General features: G+C 34.1%; 1 protein-coding gene and 1 gene segment (V, D, J or C); both read right to left on the reverse strand.

The window, feature by feature from the left end:
- Nucleotides 1–21,601, reverse strand: part of LOC130425839 (uncharacterized) — a 154,909-nt gene that overhangs the window by 44,761 nt on the left and 88,547 nt on the right. The gene's annotated exons all lie outside the window — the stretch shown is intronic.
- LOC130425980 (Ig heavy chain C region-like) lies at nucleotides 15,100–17,025 on the reverse strand. The segment is given in 4 exon segments: nucleotides 15,100–15,808; nucleotides 15,902–16,207; nucleotides 16,328–16,621; nucleotides 16,786–17,025. Coding segments are annotated over 4 exon segments (1,062 nt in total).

The raw sequence follows: 21,601 nt of genomic DNA on the forward strand, positions 1-21,601 counted from the left end.
GAGTTATTTGATTCTTGGAACAAACTTCCATGGTCTACACATCTCTTCCTATTCTTTCTCGACTTATTCTCGTGAATTGATTTCTTTATCACTCATACATCACCCTTTTTATGCACAGAGAAGTCATGATAGCTGTCTGAATAATTCAGTACACTGATGTTTCTTCTGCTTTTCAACACTAACATGCCATGAACCAACACATGAAGTTGGGACATGAAGAATGGGGCCTTAGCATTAATAAATAAAATATTATATAGTTATCAATATAAATTAAATAAATGAAAAGTAATGACCGAGTATCTGGATTATGAATGAAAAACATTCTTCTGTTGTTACTGTTTGGCTATAAATGTTTAAAAACACTGACCTTGGGTTAAGTAATTTATACTATTACATTACAATTACAAGTATAGTTACACGTTTTGTTTTTGTTCTGAAATTTGATGTATGTGTTCTCAATACAAAATGATATACACAAAAAATATGTTAGATGTAAGGATGAAGACAAGTTACTGTCACAAGTAAGTTCTACCTCTTTTACCTCTAGTTGGTATTCTGTATTTTTTTTATTAAAATATCGTATGTCTCCTAAAGTTTGCTTGTCTAGATATAATATGTATGCATGTATCTAAAACCGATGTCCTGACTCTCTGTGGTCATTAAAAATTCCAGGATGTCCTACGATTAAGAGTAGGGGTGCATTCCCAGAATCCTGGCCATATTTGCCCATTCGCCTCTAAACATCATGGCCTCCTAATCATCCCCATTAATACCAATTGGCTTGGTTAAAAAATGTCTCTTCTCCACCAATAACCTGGTGTGTGGTAGGCGTTCTGGCACAATATGGCTGCCGTTCCAATGCTGCACATTGCCGTTGGTTGAGGATCAATGTAATGCGCTTTGAATGCCCAGGCAGAAAAGCGTTATATAAATGTAATGAATTATTATTGTTGTTTTTACAATACTGTAATTCATTATATACAGATTTTATAAACCTTCAGAACTTTCCAACTGTAAAGTAACTGCCAGAATGTTAAAAATGTAAGAATTCTCAAAAGTAAATTACAACGTAAAGTAACAATCACTAGAAAATTTGAGTTATGAAATGTTTGTTACTACAGTCTTGAAAGCGTTTTCATTTTGCAGTAATTTTACTTCGTTACTTTACTTAAGTATTTTTTTCGGGGATCTGTACTTTACTTGAGTATTTTTTATTTGCCTCTACTTTCACTCTTACTCAGTGGCGGAGCTACACTTTAAAAACAGGGGTGGCAAATGGGTGTCAAGGTAAAAATAAATTATTTTCCACAAAATGTATATAGATTAAATTAAAGTTGTTTATTTTCCAAAATGTACACAATTATATATGCATTAAGCAAAATGTTTTACACACCTCATGAAGAAACCATAATTTGGAACAATTTGCTTGTTATTATTTACCATGAGTACACCGTTACTAAAAATACAAATACTAAAGTAATACATGACGACAAAATCTGAGTATATTGAGGTCTAGCCTATTTGACAACACAAGGAAAACTGCTTAAAGACGTCTAGACATGTTATGTTAAGTAAGGGATAATGTATAGCGAGGCGGTTGTTATAGCGAATAACACCAACAGGCTGTTTAGAAGCCCGGCGTGAAGCGGATGGATCTTAAATCAGCCTGAAGGGGTTGAATTCGCTATAACAACCACCTCGCTATACATTATCCCACTTATTACATGGCTACCTACCAAATAAATAAATAATTTGACACAACATATTGATTTAAAAGGGAGTTTATTGATTTAAAAACTATTTATATTGCTTCCGCTAAAGAAAATAGTCCGTTCGGTCTCTACGGTTAGAATACTCCGTCCATGAATAACCAATATGAATAAGCCTACCTAATGTCGTGATTGTTGCTGAACATTTGCTAACGACATGTTTTAAGCATATTCACGCAGGCGTGACAGTATTAGTCAGTCAGTTTCACGACTAGTAATGCTCATGAAGTATTAAAGCTAAGCACTAAAGTGCAACGTCTCCCTTACTTCCCGTTAAAAACTGTTTCGTTTAATGTAATACCAATAAAAGCCGTACATAACAGCAAAATGCTCTTCATAGATCCTGTTTGCTGTCGGCGTTGTATTGGAGCCGTTTGGAGCACGTCACGAAGGCACTGCGTGTCAGCTTATCCAATGAAAAGTGTAGCAGCAACAGCACGATGCGGCTGCACGCTTGTGCGTGCTGCATAAAGATGCATTCACGTCCGCTGGGAGATTTGGGAAATGTTCGTAAAAATCTAACAGTGTAATGTTTTCAGCGGGGTGGCAACAGGGGTGGCAAGGACTTCGTCTGGGGTGTCAATTGTCACCCCAATTAGCCCTCTGGCTCCGCCACTGCTCTTACTCCACTCCACTATTAACGACAAAGTTTACTTTTTACTCCGATACATTTCCCCATGCCCACTCCAAGTATTTATTACACTGGCTTTCCAAACCAATGAAAAACTGGGTTATCTTTTGAAAAAAAAAAAAAAAGAATGCGCGCAAGTTTTTTGATATTGCCAGCATACGCTAAGCAGTCAGTTCGCCATTTCGAAGTGGAATATGATGACCGCAGCAGAAACCGGTGAGTATACTCCCTATTCGAGTAGTGCACTTACCCAGTGGTCTTATGGCACAGCCCCTGTGGACCGAAGGTAGAGGCTTCCCTCCTTTTCTAAAAGCTCTGGGACCCTCTGCCTACCTATCCACTGGAAGATTACATTTCTCAAGGGTGAACCCCATCTATCGGTTCCACACAACGTCTCGTTCCCTCATCAGAGAACTGAGGTTACATCCGTAACCAAGACGTTATCCCTTACTTTCCTTTTTCAAAGAAAAATGAATCTCTGAACACTGGCTGTGGGCCTGCAGCTGCAGCTCATTACTTTGTTTGTTGTAAGCATTTCAATTTATGTAAATGGCAGACGATTTTATAGCTTTATTATGTTTTATTATTGTTTTATTATGATGTTGTAACACCCGTAGGATCAGCCCCGACCACATTTCCTCGCACTCTATCCCCTTACTTTTTTTGGATGTTTATATCTGTCATTAAACCAGATCTAAGTTCCTTTGGTGTTATCGTGTCTCTCCCCAGTGTGTGTAGTTACAAATGTATTGTGTGCTCGTGATTTAGTTCGTAAACACATCTCCTGCATGTGGAGTTAAACACAAACGTACACCCTATAAGGAATTTGAATATTACTGAAGTAATTACACAGAATTTTACACAGAACTCTCGATGCTGTTTGAAAGTGGAAACAATTTCTTTAAATTGAAGAGTTTCAATGCAGAAATTAAAAACCCCTCTTTATCACTACACGCTTGAAAAACATGGGCTGTAATTAATGCAGCAATAAACATTTGCAAAGTATTGTAAGTTTTTAATAAAAAAATGCTTTAATTTTTTACACTGGGAGTGAATTTATGTATAACAGCGATTTACAGTTTATAGTTCAGTTTATTAATCCATAGTAACATTATCAAAAGGTAATTGAGATAACTGTAAATTTATCACAAGTCAAACGTATTTTAATTTCTAGCTCAGCAATTCCAACTACCAATATACAAAATATTTAAATAATGTGTAAAAACTTTGACATTTATAACACAATTTCCAAAATAAAATAAAAAATAAAAAATAAAACATCTAATAAACCACAAATAAAAACATCTGAGTTATATGTGACTCATGCTGTCAAGACCCAGCTGTAGTCTTTTTTTCTGTCTTCTACATAATGTGAAGCACATTGTGTGAAAATATCACCTTGATATAATTATTATTGACTAAGTACGTCCATGTCAAGTATTGAGATCACAATGAAATAATAACTGCTGAAATCAAACTTTGATGCTTGGTATTTCTCACTGCTTCATCTGAAAAAAGAAAGATGATAATTACCTAAAATTGCATATTGTAAACAAGTATTCACTCCATGTACAGTGTACACAGTTACATTAATCCAGAATAGATTTATTTAAAACTCTCCTCTCTGTTGATATGTGGATTACCTTAGACAGACTGAGTAGAGCGCTGTAGGTCAGAGAAAAGAGGAAGAGGAAGATGAAGGATGTGGCAGTAGACCAGAGACTTCTGAACTCATCCTCCTCTAAAACATCTTCATTGCAGTGCAATGCAAAGCCTGTCTCAGGTTCTAGAGGCTCATCTGGGAAAAATAAATCTAAGTGAACAATATGTACAGGACACAAAGTGTCCAATACAAATAATACATTTGATTTGTCCTATTGTTAAATCTCAATTAAATTTATAGACATCTAGTTTGTTACATATGCACAGAGATGCCACGTGTATATATGTGTACAAATCTGCACATGCACAAAAATACCAACACCATTATGTGCACATTACTGTGTACACTTTGTTAACTTCAGCTTTTCTAGGTTTAAGTTTAAATAATATTAAGTTTTAAATACAAGAAAATATATGAATAATTGTTAATTGATTAAGGTTAATTAATGTTACTATGCAATATTACATCTACATCACAACATCAAAATGTGCATTTATGTCTACATTAAATATGTATTAGTATTAGACTTGATTTAAGTGCTCTCTCTAGGGTCTGTCTCTCCAACATAGTTCATACTTTTAGTACTGAATGAAGCTGGTTTTTAAGCCTCCAATAAATGCTGGACTTATTCATGCAAACACATAGATTTATTACCTAATGTTATAAAGAAATGGAAAAGCAAACAGAAATAAACATTCAACACCAAAACAAAACTTTGCAAGAAAGTGCTTTGGAGAGAAAGGCATTTAAATTTCAGCCAGTGTAAAGACGACAACAGACAGCATGAAAAGAAGCAGTGACACAATTAACACATTTAACATGTTTTGACACAATTTAACAAATTGAAGACACGTATCACAAATTGACATACAGTAGGTCATCAGAAATATTTGCTGTTGTTTTTTAAATAGATATTTGTCTTGAACTTAATGCTGTTCCACCTGATGTGCAATAATAGTTTCAATTAGTAGTTCTGATTGTAATTTAGCATTGGTTTTTGACCCATGCAATACAGTGATACAAACATCTGGAGAAAAGCACACAATGAGATAGCAAAGATAACAACAGGACAAAAGCATGTCAGACTAAGTGAGAACATAACATGTAATCATATTGATAATGTCATCAATAATCAGCAGAGCGGACAGGACATGCAGGACATTTTGATTTACTTTGTGATGTTGATTTTATTATTGGCATCTTGTCTTCGTCCATGTTGGCATGTTTGACTGCACAGGAGATTGTGTTTTTTCTAAACTCTTCTTTAGATACTTTATAAATACTGACGACAGATGTGGAGTCCACTCGACGGATTGGAGCACTGGTATAACCCTCTTCATATGTTCTATTATCTACTTTCCACATGATGTAAACATCACCAAGTTTAGGACTGGTGACCTCACACACCAGAGAAATATGTGTAGGGTCTGTGCTTTCAAGGTCTTCTTCATAAAGGGAAACTTTTGGTGTCCTTGCATCTGAATTGGAAAGACATTGTAAAGAATTGTAAAACAATATAAGAAAAGATAAAACTGTAAGTCACAGGGTAAATCTTTAAACTGGTGACTTACCTCCTTTATTAAAATAGATCTCCTGCGTGATGCTTTTGTCACTGATGGTACAGGTGACCTTTTTACCTTCAAACCACTTCTTTGTATCAACCGTTACATTGTGAATTTTCTGAAAATCTGAAATGTCCTTAGGTGATTCTACCACACCATTTTGTAATGTTATTGCTTCATTCTCCATTTTGCATGACACTACAGCGCTTTCCACTGAGTTGCGTTCATTTCCAGAAATAACAGCCTGCAAGATTACTTTATTGTTGACAAATAATTCTTTCTGTATTGGGGTCTTCAGAGTCAGTCCCAGTGTAGCTACAGCAAAGTACAGAAAGATCATTTAATGTCATACTTCTGTGTAATGTAGGGCTCTGTGTATGCAAATGCACTTGGTTCATGTTAAAGACACGTGTGAGAAGTGAGTGAGCATCTATTTACCTTTGAAGTTTTTCTTATCAGATTGAACTTTGGCCATGTGTGTGACCTCACAGGTATAGTCAATATGTTTGTTCCATGTCTCACTGTTGACTTTATAAAGACTCAGTGCTGTGTAAAGACCTGTGTCTTCCTTTTTTTTGTATTCTATTTCTGTCTGTTGCTGCATTGTGTCATTATTTTGTTTCCATTGTACAGTGACGGTTTTTGGGTAGAAGTCCTCAATAACACACAGGACAGATGTACTTTTCTGAGTTGTGACAGGAATCACGCTCACAGTTGGTGCTTGTGCTGTAATTAAAACAATATATTTTTAAGACAGTGTAACAATGCGGTGGACTTTATAATATTTCAGTACACAAAACAGTTGTCTGCTTACACTTTGCTATATACCACACACTCAATAGATTTATCTATTCATCATGTTTATTGAAACAATGTGTCTTTGTCTATAATCACCTTTTCTGAATGTCTTTTTGTCTGTTTTCAGAGGGTGCACTGCTTCACATGTTATACTTCCTTTCAGTGTCTCATCGGTAACAGTGATGTGACTGATTTTTAGCATTTTTCCATTAGTTGATACTGTAGGATACTGGACAAAGTCAGTCAGAGCTTTTCCACTCTGATCTGTCCATTTGAAACTGACTGATTCTTCAGGGGAAAACTCAGAGGCCAGACAGCCAAGCAATAGAGGATTAGAGGAACTACAATCAGACATCATAAAGACTGCTGGTGCTGTGTTAGGGCTACCTAAAAAAGACACACACACATATTACTGAAGCCAACCATTAGAAAATATACTATTAGAAACCATTAGAAATTATAAGCATATATAAATTCACAAGATTCTGTGTTAGCAATGTGATTCTTAATTATTTTAAAAACAGTTTAGAGAATGTTCTTTTTTAATTAACATTACTTGATTAAGCTAGCATGACCTAAAATATTTTTCAAGCATTTTTAGTCCTTTTTAGTTTTTCTTTGTTTGTTAATACAATTGTTGTTTGTTCATTATAGAACAAAGTTAATGAATGTAAACAGATCGTATGTTTGATTTCAAATGATAGTAAATTTTCAAATGAACTATGACCAAGATTGAAAGAGTTGTCCAAGTATTGTTAGTTGTTTATTCATGTGAGCTATTGAAGATATCTAATGTTAATAAATAGAACCACATTATTCACCTGTAGAATTACGATTTTTTTTTGGTTTAGTTATCAGGCTGACAAAAAATAGATGTGATTAATAACAATTTCAAGACTCATCAGAGTCAAAAGAAACTAGCATGACTGAATATTTTTATGTAGCGAATTGTTCTTCATCATTTGAGTTCATTCAACATTTCATTCATATACATTATTAGCATGTAGTCAACATATAATTTATAAATAAACATTCGGACTACGGCTGTTAAACGATAAATCGTATCCAGAATAAAAGATTGTGTTTACATAATAAATGTCTGTGTACTGTGTATTTTAACTTGGTATTTATAAAAACATACAGATGCATATATTTAAGAATAGAGTAATGAACGTTTTAATGTAATTTTAATTATTGATAAATATAAATAAGTAAATATTTCCTAAATATATACACAGTACAAGTGTTTGTATGTGTTGAGAAATGTAAAATTAATATGCACAGTACACATACATATATTCTTAATCATTTGTCCCAATTCAGTCCCGCCAATGCTGTCAGGTTAACAGAAGAAAACTATTTATGACCCTGGATGACAAAACCAGTCTAAAGAAGCACGGGAACATTTTTAGTAAAAGACAAAAATACATTGTATGGGTCAAAATTATTGATTTTTCTTTTATGCCAAAAATAATTAGGATATTAAGTAAAGATAATGTTCCATGAAAATATTTTGTGAATTTCCTTCCAAAAATATATATAAACGTTATTTTTGTGAGTGGATGGCTTTCCAAAGTGCTCCTGTTTAACAACTTGAAAGGCAATTTTCTCAATATTTAGATTGTTGTGCACTCTCAGATTCCTGAGTTTTAAACGGTTGTATCTTAGTCAGACATTGTCCTATTCTAACACCTCATACATAAATAGAAATTATAAGTTATAAGTATTTACTCAGCTATCAGGTTATGTAAAAATCTAAATTTCGAAAAATTGATCTATAAGACTGGTTTTAAATTGGTATCTAAAAAGTCACCAAGACACAACTCTTGGCATGACTGTTGAGAATTTTTCAATATATTTAGACATTTTAAAAATAAGGGTGCATCACGACACCACAAAATAACCTTTTTTGTCTTTGACTTCCGAACAAAAGTTTCTTTGTGGCATAAAAGGTTCTTCGGGTTATAAAAAGGTAAGAAAGAAATGGTTCTTTAAAGAATCTTTGACTAAATAGTTATTTGTGTTTATTCTGAGCTATCACTGTGAAGAACCTATTAGTCACCTTTATTTTAAGTGTATCTTGTGATATGTTCCAAACAGCAAACCACGAAAGATTGCTACCATTTATATTGCTTTATATAATTTTAATGTAGTTATTTATGCAATACACAGAAACAGAAATCTAATAAAAATCCAAATTTAATAATTAAGTAGACAATTATATTGTGCAGAAAAGGACTTACTTGTGACGGTCACTTGTGTGCCTTTGCCCCAGTAGTCAAAGTAAGCATCACAATGCTACATTAGCTGACACTGAATGCACAAAAATCTAGTTCTTCATTTTTTAAATAGAAAGCCTAAGAATTATTGTGAACCAACACAAGCAGTTTTGATGACTGAACTAAATCAACTTATAAGTTCTGTATTTTAGTTTTATAAATTAGATCCTAATATCGAAGGACAAATTAAAGTTCCTCTGTGTCAAAATGAAAATGCTTTAAAAGACTGCAGTAATGAAAATCTCATAACTCAAGTTTTATAGTGATTTGTTACATCTAAAATGTAATTTGCTTTTGACAATATTCTATTTTTTAAAGTTCTGAAGATTACTTTTAAATTGTTTTCAACATCTTAAAATTATAAGTTTGAAAGTTCTGAAGGTCTATAAAATCTGGATATAATGAAAAAAGCAATATAGATAATGACAATAAACCGCAAAACTACTAGTAGTAGCGAAATTTGTATAAATGTAAATTTCCCTGTGTTAATAAACAATATTCACATTGTTTGGAAATTTTACCCGAGTAAATGAAAACGAAAACTGTGCGAATTAGGAATAAGATTACATGTTGAAGGAATATAGCCTTATGTTTAGATACATGCATACATATAATATCTGGAAAAGCACACTTTCGGAGACATACTTTTTTAAATAAAAAATATACAGAATGCCAACTAGAGGTAAAAGAGGTATAAAGCACTTACTTGTGACGGTAACTTGAGTGCCTTTCCCCCAGTAGTCAAAAGCATCACTGTGTGACATCAGATGTTAAATGATGTGCAAAAACCTTCGTCCTCAAATCTTACATATTTTTGTGTATATCGTTTTGCATTCAAAACAAATAGGTCAAATTTCAGCACAAAAATATAACATGTCACAAAACTTGTAATAAAACCCATATTAAATGTTTTAACCCTTAGGTCAGTGTTTTCAAACAATTATACCTAAACACCAAAGGAAAGTTAATTTTTCATAACTTACATACTTGGTAATTACTTTTCATTTAATTTATATTGATAACTATATACGATTTTATTTATTAATGCTAAAGCCCCATTCTCATGTGTGCATGTGTTGGTTCATGGCATGTTAGTGTTGAATAGCATAAGAAACATCAGTGTACTGAAATATTTACACAGTTATCATGACTTCTCTGCATAAAAAGGGTGATGTATGAGTGATAAAGAAATAAATTCCTGAGAAAAACTTGATGAAGAAATGGAAGAGATGTGTAGACCATGGGACTTTCCTGGCTCTTGTGGTTGGCATTAAACAAGTTGGTAACACTTAAGTATAGGGGGCATTTCCCACTAGTAACTTCTTCTGTCGTCAATTATTTAACGATAGCATATATTAAGTTTGATGGAATGAAACTAACTGAACTGTTTGAATGGAACTGTTCTAGGCAAACTCTCTGCCCATCCATGCAGGTTTGCATGGACATAGCAGAAGTGCAGCAATACATGTCTCCCCACCGGGGGAACCAGAACAGTTCCTGATGCGTAACAGGATTAGATTAAAAGAACTGAAGATTGGTAGAAAAGGAGGAGATGGGGATTGAGATGGATTTAAGGTGAAACTCGATTACGCACCTGATAAGGAGCAAAGAAATGCAACTTAAATAGGACGCAGTCTAGTGTGGGTTGTATGACTATTGGTAAACGATGATTAGCTGCACCTGATGTGATCAGCTGGAGCAACCTTCCAGAACTAACGCTACACTTGATTTGTTATGAACATGCCTATTATTGGCAAATTGGCAGTTTTATTAGTACTTATGAAGCACATATTCTGCCTGACCATACTCCACATCCCTAACTAACTCAATAACTAAACCGTACAACTACCTTACTAACTATTTGTAACAAATCTCCATAAAAGGGAAGGAAGGAGATGGGAACCCGAAGACATTTCAAACATTTAATAAAGTAATATAACAGCCTGCGGCCCCTCACGGACGATCGCCGGCGAACAACAACACGGTAAAACATAAATACATATACAAACACTTCGGGCCCGGTGCTCTCTCTTCGACGGTCCGGTCGCTCGTTCCTTTTATATGCTCCCAATCTCCTAGGTGATTCGAGCCAGATGTGCGCACATGTGGCACTCATTCACAATTACTCACCGGACTCTAACCACTCTACTACTCTACTACACTATTCATAAGCAACAAATTAAGAGTTAACTGGGGTAAAGGTCGTAATTCGTGGTTTGTTAATTGCGACAATTGCCCCCTATACTGAAGTGTGACCAAAAGTTTTGTTCCAAGTATCAAATCACTCTCTTGTAGATGATAACGTTTGTGGAGGTGACGGACACATAGATGTGCACACATGTTTTAGGGACTACAGTCTGCTGATATTACTAGACATCTAAGTTTCCTTGAGTTCGAAACGGTTTGCAGCTGTTGTATTGTAATGTGGACTGAAGCATTGAGGTACTTCACCCTCTTCCCTAGAGACAAACTATTCAAATACAACAACAGAAAAAAAAGAGCATCAAGCAGATAACAGTGTACTATGATATGTGAAAAAAGAAAGAGATGAAAGAAGTTTTAAGTACCTCTTATTTTCAAATTTAAAGTGCATGATAATATTATATTAAGGATTGACCCTGAAAATTGTTAATTCTTAGCCCGACCATTGCAGTGAAACGAGTTTAAATAATTATTTTAGACAATAAATAACATGTAAGATACTTCACTGGTGTTATTGTCTTATGTTCAGTCATTGTGCGTCCCACCCCACTGTGATACACCCCTGTATAAATATTCATTGATTACACAATTTCCTAAATTTTTTAAAGTTAGCTTTCGTTTAAGGCTCTTTTGTTTATTTAGCAATATAAAAAAAGTGCCCATCAGTACACAAAAGATTTCCAAAAAAGGTGTTTCACATGAATCCCTTAATGGGCAACTCTCCATGAAAACGCCCTCGGCAAGGTGAAAAAAATAGCCTGCCCACGCATCAACCGACAAGCGTTTGGAAGAGCCGCTTACCAATAAGATTGGATGCGCTGTGAACAGTGTTGGACAAGTTACTCTGAAAAAGTAATTAATTTCTAATAACATATTCAATAGTGTTATTAGATAACTGTACAAATTACTCTTTCCAAAAAGTATTTAATTACTTTTTATGTCCAATATCAACATTGATTAGTTAAGTGATCCAAGGATGTGAAATGGCTCTTATAATTCATCCAAATAAAAAACATAAAACTACATAAAGTAGTATTTTTAACTGACTAATAATCTAATTTTAAGTATTACAAATCTGAGAATTATGAATTAAAGCACTGATTTTAAAGCTAGACTTTGATTAATGATGTCAATTCCACTGCACCCACATACTGTATATTACACAAAGTATTTAGTTTGATTACTACTGAAGTAACTGTCACTAAATTAGAGAAACAAATAATAATAATCCCGTACTTCAGTTTTTCAAGAGAAAACTATTTAGTTTACAGTAACTAAATACTTAGGAACCAGTTACACCCAACTGTGGCTGCAGGTGCAGCTGTAGCTTGTTACTGTTGCGATAGTGAGAGAAGTTAAGTCGTGATTGTTTGTTCAGGGCATTTCACTGATGGATGGAACAGTAGATATACGATAGATTAAAACTGATAGATGGAGCGGTTCCAGCGCTAAAATATGCGGACATGAACCGTGATAAGTGAAAGTCATATGTCTGTGTTTTGTTGGCAATTGGCGTGTACGTGCATAATGTAAACAACACAAACTTATAGTGAATCAGAAGTTATGCAGGTATCATGCAATGATGTATTGGGTGTTTGTGATTTAGTTCCTTTCCCCCCCCCAGCACGTCTGCTTCCGGAAATAATCGTACATCTTTTATAAATGTGATCAAACTAATTATCTTCGAAGATACATAGTATGTAAAACTTCTCTATAGGTTTTCAAGATTGAAATGAAATTGTAAGAAACTGGAAAGTTCTTTAAAGACTTTCATTGGGTCAAAATGCAAAGAACTGTACATATTTGCAAGGTTCATTTATATAAGACAGAAAATATTGATGTTTCTGTCTTGGCTAAAGCCCCTACAATATACTACAATAAGATTCATAGTAGTATAGTTTTCACCAAATACACCATTGATATCAAACAAACACACACTTGTATTCTAGCCACTGCACTTTTTCGTATGGAACTTTATCACAGTGCCACCCCACCCCGAAGATCACTGTGGTATACACATGTGCAAAAACCAAAACGCATCTCTTGCATGTGGAGTTAGACACAGAGATACAACCTATGAGCTTTCCTGAAGCTCAGTGGTAAGAGAATTGCATTATCAACATAAGGTTGTGGGTTCAATCCCAGTTGAATGCACATATCTAAGTATAAATGTATAGGTGATGTAATTTGCTTTGGATAAAAGAGTCTGCCATATGTTCCATCCATCCATCCATTTTCTACCGCTTATCCGAACTACCTCGGGTCACGGGGAGCCTGCGCCTATCTCAGGAGTCATCGGGCATCAAGGCAGGATACACCCTGGATGTAGTTTCCCAATCGCAGGGCACACACACTCACTCATTCACTCACGCACTCACACCCTACGGACAATTTTTCCAGAGATGCCAATCAACCTACCATGCATGTCTTTGGACCAGGGGAGGAAACCGGAGTACCCGGAGGAAACCCCCGAGGCACGGGGAGAACATGCAAACTCCACACAGACAGGTCGGAAGCGGGAGTCGAACCCCCAACCCTGGAGGTGTGAGGCGAACGTGCTAACCACTAAGCCACCATGCCCCCCCCTGCCACATGTTAATGTTTAAAAAAATATATATATTACTGGAGTTAAATTTTATACAGAACTCCTCTCCAATGCTGTTTGAGAAGTGGAAACATATTCTTAAAATTTAAGACTTTCAATGCAGAAATTCGATACCCTTTTTATCTCTACAAGCATGAATAACATGGGCTGTAATTAATGCAGCAATTAAAAAAATGTGAATTATTGTTAAAAAATGCTTTTATTTTGTACACTAGGAGTGAATTTATATGTTGCAGTGATTTACAGTCTACAGTTCAGTTCATAAATTCATATTAATATTATCAACAGGTATTAAGTTAACTGATTTGTATCCCATCAAGCTGAGAAAAATGCTTTGTTATCAAAGTGATACTCACACTCTAGAAAATATGGCATGTGTATAGTCTACCGTATTTTAATTTCTAGCTCAGCAATTCATACTACCAATATATAAAATCGTTAAATAATGTGTTATAGCTTTGAAAATATAACTCATTTCCTATATTATTAAGTTATTCCACATGAAAAATCACATCTGGGTCATATCTGACCCTGCTGTCAAGACCCAGCTGAAGTCTTCTTTTCTGTTTTCTACAAAATGTGAAGTACATTTTTGAAAATATATGGAGTAAGACCATGTCAAGTATTGAGATCATAATGAAATAATAACTGCTGAAATCAAACTTTGATGCTTGGTATTTCTCACTGCTTCATCTGAAAAAAGAAAGACGATAATTACCTAAAATTGCATATTGTAAGCAATGTACAGTGTACACAGTAACAGTAATCCAGAATAGATTTATTTTAAAACTCTCCTCTCTGTTGATATGTAGATTACCTTAGATAGACTGAGTAGAGCGCTGTAGGTCAGAGAAAAGAGGAAGGAAGATGAAGGATGTGGCAGTAGACCAGAGACTTCTGAACTCATCCTCCTCTAAAACATCATTACAGTGCAATGCAAAGCCTGTCTCAGGTTCTGCAGGCTCATCTGGAAAAAATACATCTAAGTGAACAATATGTACAGAACACAAAGTCCAATACTGATATTATATTTGATTTATCCTAGAGTTAAATCTCAATTATTTTTATAGAGATCTAGTTTGTTACATAAGCACAGAGATGCCATGTGTAGCATATATGTGTACGAATGTTCACATGCACAAAATTACCAACACCATTATGTGTACATTACTGTGTATGCTTTGTTAACTTAAGCTTTTTTAGGTCTAAGTTTAAATTTAAGTTTTTGATATGACAAAATATATGATCAATTGTTAATTGGCTTAAGTTAATTAATGTTACAATGCAATATTACATCTACATCACAACATCAAAATGTGCATTTATGTCTACATTAAATACTAGACTAGATTTAAGTGCTCTCTCTAGGGTCTGTCTCTCCAACATAGTGTCATACTTTTAGTACTGAATGAAGCTGGTTTTTAAGCCTCCAATAAATGCTGGACTTATTCATGCAAACACACAGATTTATTACCTAATGCAAGAAAGAAATGTAAAAGCAAATAGAAATACATTTTCAACACCAAAACAAATCATTGCATGAAAGTGCTTTGTTGTGAAATACATTTTAAATTTCAGTCTCAGTACAAACGACAACAGACAGCATGAAAAGAAGCAGGGACACAATTAACACATTTAACATGTCTTGACACAATTTAACAAATTGAAGACAAGTATCACACATTGACTTACAGTAGGTCATCAGAAATTTTGGCTCTTGTGTTCTAAATAGATATTTGTCTTGCACTTAATGCTGTTCCACCTGATGTGCAATAATAGTTTCAATTAATAGTTCTGATTGTAATTCAGCATTGGTTTTTGACCCATGCAATACAGTGATACAAACATCTGGAGAAAAGCACACAACGATATAGCAAAGATAACAACAGGACAAAAGCATGTCAGACAAAGTGAGAACATAACATGTAATCATATTGATAATATCATGAATAATCAGCAGAGCAGACAGGACATGCAGGACATTTTGATTTACTTTGTAATGTTGATTTTATTATTGGCATCTTGTCTTCGTCCATGTTGGCATGTTTGACTGCACAGGAGATTGTGTTTTTTCTAAACTCTTCTTTAGATACTTTATAAATGCTGACGACAGATGTGGAGTCCTCTTGACGGATTGGAGCACTGGTATAACCCTCTTTATATTCTCCATTATCTACTTTCCACATGATGTAAACATCACCAAGTTTAGGACTGGTGACCTCACACACCAGAGAAATATGTGTAGGGTCTGTGCTGTCAATTTCTTCTTCATAAAGGGAAACTTGTGGTGTCCTTCCATCTGAATTGGAAAGACATTGTAAAGAATTGTAAAACAATATAAGAAAAGATAAAACTGTAAGTCACAGGGTAAATCTTTAAACTGGTGACTAACCTCCTTTATTAAAATTGATCTCCTGCGTGATGCTTTTGTCACTGATGGTAAAGGTGACCTTTTTACCTTCAAACCACTTCTTTGTATCAACCGTTACATTGTGAATTTTCTGAAAATCTGAAATGTCCTTAAGCGATTCTACAACACCTTTTTGTAATGCTATTGCTTCACTCTCCATTTTGCATGACACTACAGCGCTTTCCACTGAGTTGCGTTCATTTCCAGAAATAACAGCCTGCAAGATTACTTTATTGTTGACAAATAATTCTTTCTGTATTGGTGTCTTCAGAGTCAGTCCCAGTGTAGCTACAGCAAAGTACAGAAAGTCATAATGTCAAACTTCTGTGTAATGTAGGGCTCTGTGTATGCACATGCACTTGGTTCATGTTAAAAACACGTGTGAGAAGTGAGTGAGCATCTGTTTACCTTTGAAGTTTTTCTTATCAGATTGAACTTGGCCCATGTGTGTGACCTCACAGGTATAGTCAATATGTTTGTTCCATGTCTCACTGTTGACTTTATAAAGACTCAGTGCTGTGTAAAGACCTGTGTCTTCATTTTTTTTGTATTCCATTTCTGTCTGTTGCTGCATTGTGTCATTATTTTGTTTCCATTGTACAGTGACGGTTTTTGGGTAGAAGTCCTCAATAACACACAGGACAGATGTACTTTTTTGAGTTGTGACAGGAATCACGCTCACAGTTGGTCCTTGTGCTGAAACTAAAACAATATACTTTTGAGACAGTGTAACAATGTGGAGGACATTCTAAAATTTCAGTACACAAAACAGTTGTCAGCTTACACTTTGCTATATATACCACACACTCAATAGATTTATCTATTCATCATGTTTATTGAAACATTGTGTCTTTGTCTATAATCACCTTTTCTGAATGTCTTTTTGTCTGTTTTCAGAGGGTGCACTCCTTCACATGTTATACTTGTTTTCAGAATCTCAGTGGTAACAGTGATGTGACTGATTTTCAGCATTTTTCCATTAGTTGTTACTGTAGGATACTGGACAAAGTCAGTGAGAGCTTTTCCACTCTGATCTGTCCATTTGAAACTGACTGATTCTTCAGGGGAAAACTCAGAGGCCAGACAGCCAAGCAATCGGATCAGAGGAACTACAATCAGACATCATAAAGACTGCTGGTGCTTTCTTAGAGTCACCTAAAAAAAGACACACACACACACACACACATTACGGAAGCCAACCAGTAAAACGTATTTAAACATACCATTAGAAATTATAAGCATATATAAATTCACAAGATGCTGTGTAAGCAATGTGATTCTTAAATATTTTAAAAACAGTTTAGAGAATGTTCTTTTTTAATTAACATTACTTGATTAAGCTAGCATGACCTAACATATTTTTCAAGCATTTTTAGTACTTGTTAGTTTTTCCTTGTTTGTTAATACAATTATTGTTCGTTCAAGTTAGAACAATGTTAATGAATGTTAACAGATAGCATGTTTGATTTCAAATGATAGTAAATGTTAAAAATAACTATGACCAAGATTGAAAGTGTTGTCAAAGAATTGTTAGTTTGTTTGTTCATGTGAACTATTGTAGTTATCTAATGTTAATCAATAGATCCACATTATTGACCTGTAGAATGACTTTTTGTATTTTTTGTTTGTTTTAGTTATCAGGCATTTAAAAAATATGAGTATTGAATATGTAGCGAATCGTTCTTCATCATTTGAGTACATTCAACATTACATTCATATACATTATTAGCATGTAGTCAAGTAATAATTTATAAATAAACATTCAGACTACGGCTGTTAAACGATTAATCGTATCCAGAATAAAAGATTGTGTTTACATAATAAATGTCTGTGTACTGTGTATATTAACTTGGTATTTATAAAAAAATACAGATGCATATATTTAAGAATAAAATAATAAATGTTTTAATATAATTTTAATTATTGATAAATATAAATAAATAAACATTTCCTAAATATATACATAGTGCAAGTGTGTGTATGTGATCAGAAATATAAAATGAATATTCACAGTACACATACATACAGTATATTCATAATCATTTGTCAGCCCAATTCAGTCCCGCCAATGCGGTCAGGTAAACAGAAGGAATCTATTTAGTTAAATTGGTATCCAAAAAGTCACCTAGACACAAGTCTTGGCATGACTGTTGAGAATTTTACAATATATTTAGACTCTTTAAAAAATAAGGGTGCAATCATGACACCACAGAAGACCATTTTTGTCTTTGACTTCGGAACAAAAGTTTCTTTGTGTCAAAAAAAGGTTCATCGGGCTTTAAAAAGGTAAGAAAGAAATGGTTCTTTAAAGAATCTTTGTCTAAATAGTTATTTGTGTTTATTCTGAGCTATCACTGTGAAGAACCGATTAGTCACCTTTATTTTAAGTGTATCTTGTGATATGTACCAAACAGCAAACCACGAAAGATTGCTACCATTTATATTGCTTTATATTATTTTAATGTAGTTATTTATGCAATTCACAGAAACAGAAATCTAATAAAAATCCAAATCTAATAATTAAGTATTTATATTGTGCAGAAAAGGACTTACTTGTGACGGTCACCTGTGTGCCTTTGCCCCAGTAGTCAAAGTAATTATCACAATGCTACATTAGCTGACACTGAATGCACAAAAATCTAGTTCTTCATTTTTTAAATAGAAAGCCTAAGAATTATCCAGAACTAACACAAGCAATTCTGATCACTGAACTAAATCAACTTATAAGTTCTGTATTTTAGTTTTATAAATTAGATCCTAATATCGAAGGACAAATTAAAGTTCCTCTGTGTCAAAATGAAAATGCTTTAAAAGACTGCAGTAATGAAAATCTCATAACTCAAGTTTTCTAGTGATTTGTTACATATAAAATGTAATTTACTAATTTTTAAAGTTCTGGAAGTTACCTTTAAATTGTTTTTTACATTTTTAAATTCTAAGTTTGAAGTTCTGAAGGTTTATAAAATCTGCATATAATGAATACAGTACTTTAGTGACAATAAACCACTAAACTACTAGTAGTAGCGAAAATAGTCTAAATGTAATTGACCCTGCTTTAATAAACAATATTCACATTGTTTGGTAATTTGACCATAGTGCTATATAAATGAAAACGTTACGAAACAGGAACAGGATAACATGTGGAAGGAATAAAGCCTGATTGATACATGCATACATATAATATCTAGACAAGCAAACTTTAGGAGATATACGATTTTTCAATAAAATATATACAGAATACCAACTAGAGGTAAAAGAGGTATAAAGGTCTTACTTGTGACGGTCACTTGTGTACCTTTCCCCCAGTAGTCAAAAGCATCACGGTGTGACATCAGATTTTACCTGATGTGCAGAAATCTTCATCCTCAAATCTAACATATTTTTGTGTATATTTTGTGTATCATTTTGTATTTATAAAAAATAGGTCAAATTTCAGAACAAAAACAAAACATGTAACAATACTTGTAATTGTAGTAAAACATATTATAAATTACTTAAACCAAGGTCAGTGTTTTCAAACAATTATAGCTAAACAGTAACAACAAAAGAACGTTATTCATTCATAATCTACTTGGTAATTACTTTTCATTTATTTAATTTATATTTATCGTCAAATAATTGAGGACCGCAGTCGCGACAGGACTACTTAATGGTGGGAAATGCCCCCTATGCTGAAGTGTTACCAACTTGTTAAATGCCAACAACAATAACAATAACAATCTCTACATAACATTTTATTTATTAATGCTAAGGCCCCGTTATCATTTGTGCATGTGTTGGTTCATGGCATGTTATTGCTGAATAGCAGAAGAAACATCAGTGTACTGAATTATTCACAGAGCTATCATGACTTCTCTGTGCATAAAGAAGGTGATGTATAAGTGATAAAGAAATAAAATCACGAGAAAAAGTCGAGGAAGAAAAGGAAGAGATGTTTTGACGCTGGGATTTTCCTGGCTCTGTGGTTGGCATTAAACAAGTTTTGGAAACACTTCAGTATAGGGGGCATTTCCCACCATTAAGTAGTCCTGTCGCGACTGCGGTCCTCAATTATTTGACGATAGCATATATTAGTTTGACGGAATGAAACTGTTCTAGGCAAACTCTCTGCCCTTCCGTGATGGTTTGTGAATACCTAAACCTTACAACTACATTACTATCTATTCATAAAGGAAAAGGTCGTAGTTCATGGTTTGTTAATTGTGAAAATTGCCCCCTATACTGAAGTGTGACCATAAGTTTGTTCAAGATTCAAATCACTCTTTTGAAGATGATAACGGTTGTGGAGGTGATGGACACATAGATGTGCTCAGATGTTATAGAGACTACAGTCTGCTGATATTACTAGACATCTAAGTTTCCTTGAGTTTACGACGGTTTGCAGCTGTTTAACTTTCAATGTGGACTGAAGCATTGAGGTACTTCACCCTCTTCCCTAGAGACAAACTATTCAAATACAACAACAGAAAAAAAAGAGCATCAAGCAGATAAAAGTGTAGTTTGATATGTGAAAAAAGAAAGTGATGAGAGAATATTTTTTGGATATTTCCATGTTTAAACAACAGGATAATGTGATATTAAGGATTGACCCTGAAAATTGTTAATTTTCAGTCCGGCCATTGCAGTGACAAGAGTTCAAATAATTATTTGAGACAATAAATGACATGTAAGATACTCACTGGTGTTATTGTATTGTGTTCGGTCATTGTGCGTCCCACCCCACTGTGATACACTCATGTATAAATATTCATTGATTACACTATTTCCTTACATTTTTTTAGTTAGCTTTCGTTTAAGGCTATTTTGTTTATTTAACCATATAAAAAAAAATTGCCCATCAGTGAAACAATACACAAGGTTACCAAAAAAGGTGTTACAAATTAATCCCTTATTGGGCAACTCTCCATGAAAAGAACGTCTTTGGCAAAGTGAAAGAAATAGCCCACCCACGCATCAACCGACAAGCGTTTGGAAGACCCGCTTACCAACAAGATTGGCTGCGCTACGTAAAGATTGGCTGTGTTCTGAACAGTGTTGGACAAGTTACTCTGAAAAAGTAATTAATTTCTAATAACATATTCAATAGTGTAATTAGATAACTGTGCAAATTACTCTCTCCAAAAAGTATTTAATTACTTTTTTATATCCAACATCAACATTGATAATTTAGGTGATCCAAGGATTAGAAACCGCTCTTATAATTCATTCAAATAAAAAACATAAAACTACATAAAGTAGTAATTTTCACTGACTAATAAACTAATTATTAAGTTTTACAAATCTGAGAATTGTGCATTCAAGCACTGATTTTAAAGTTAGACTTAGATTTTTGATGTTAATTCCACTATTGCACCCACACATATTACACAAAGTATTTAGTTTAATTACTTCAGAAGTAACTGTCATTAAATTACAGAATCAAATAAAATGAATCCCTTAGTTTGGGATTTCAAGTGAAAACTATTTATCTTATAGTAACTAAATACTTAGGAACCAGTTACACCCAACTGTGGCTGCAGCTGCAGCTGTAGCTTGTTACTGTTGCGATAGTGAGAAAAGTTAGGTTGTGATTGTTTGTTGAGGGCATTTCACTGATGGATGGAACAGTAGACATACGCTAGATTAAAACTGATAGATGGAGCGGTTCCAGCGCTAAAAGATGCAGACATGAACCGTGATAAG

Source organism: Triplophysa dalaica, chromosome 7, assembly GCF_015846415.1.
Source record: "Triplophysa dalaica isolate WHDGS20190420 chromosome 7, ASM1584641v1, whole genome shotgun sequence".
NCBI classification, from domain to species: Eukaryota; Metazoa; Chordata; class Actinopteri; order Cypriniformes; family Nemacheilidae; genus Triplophysa; species Triplophysa dalaica.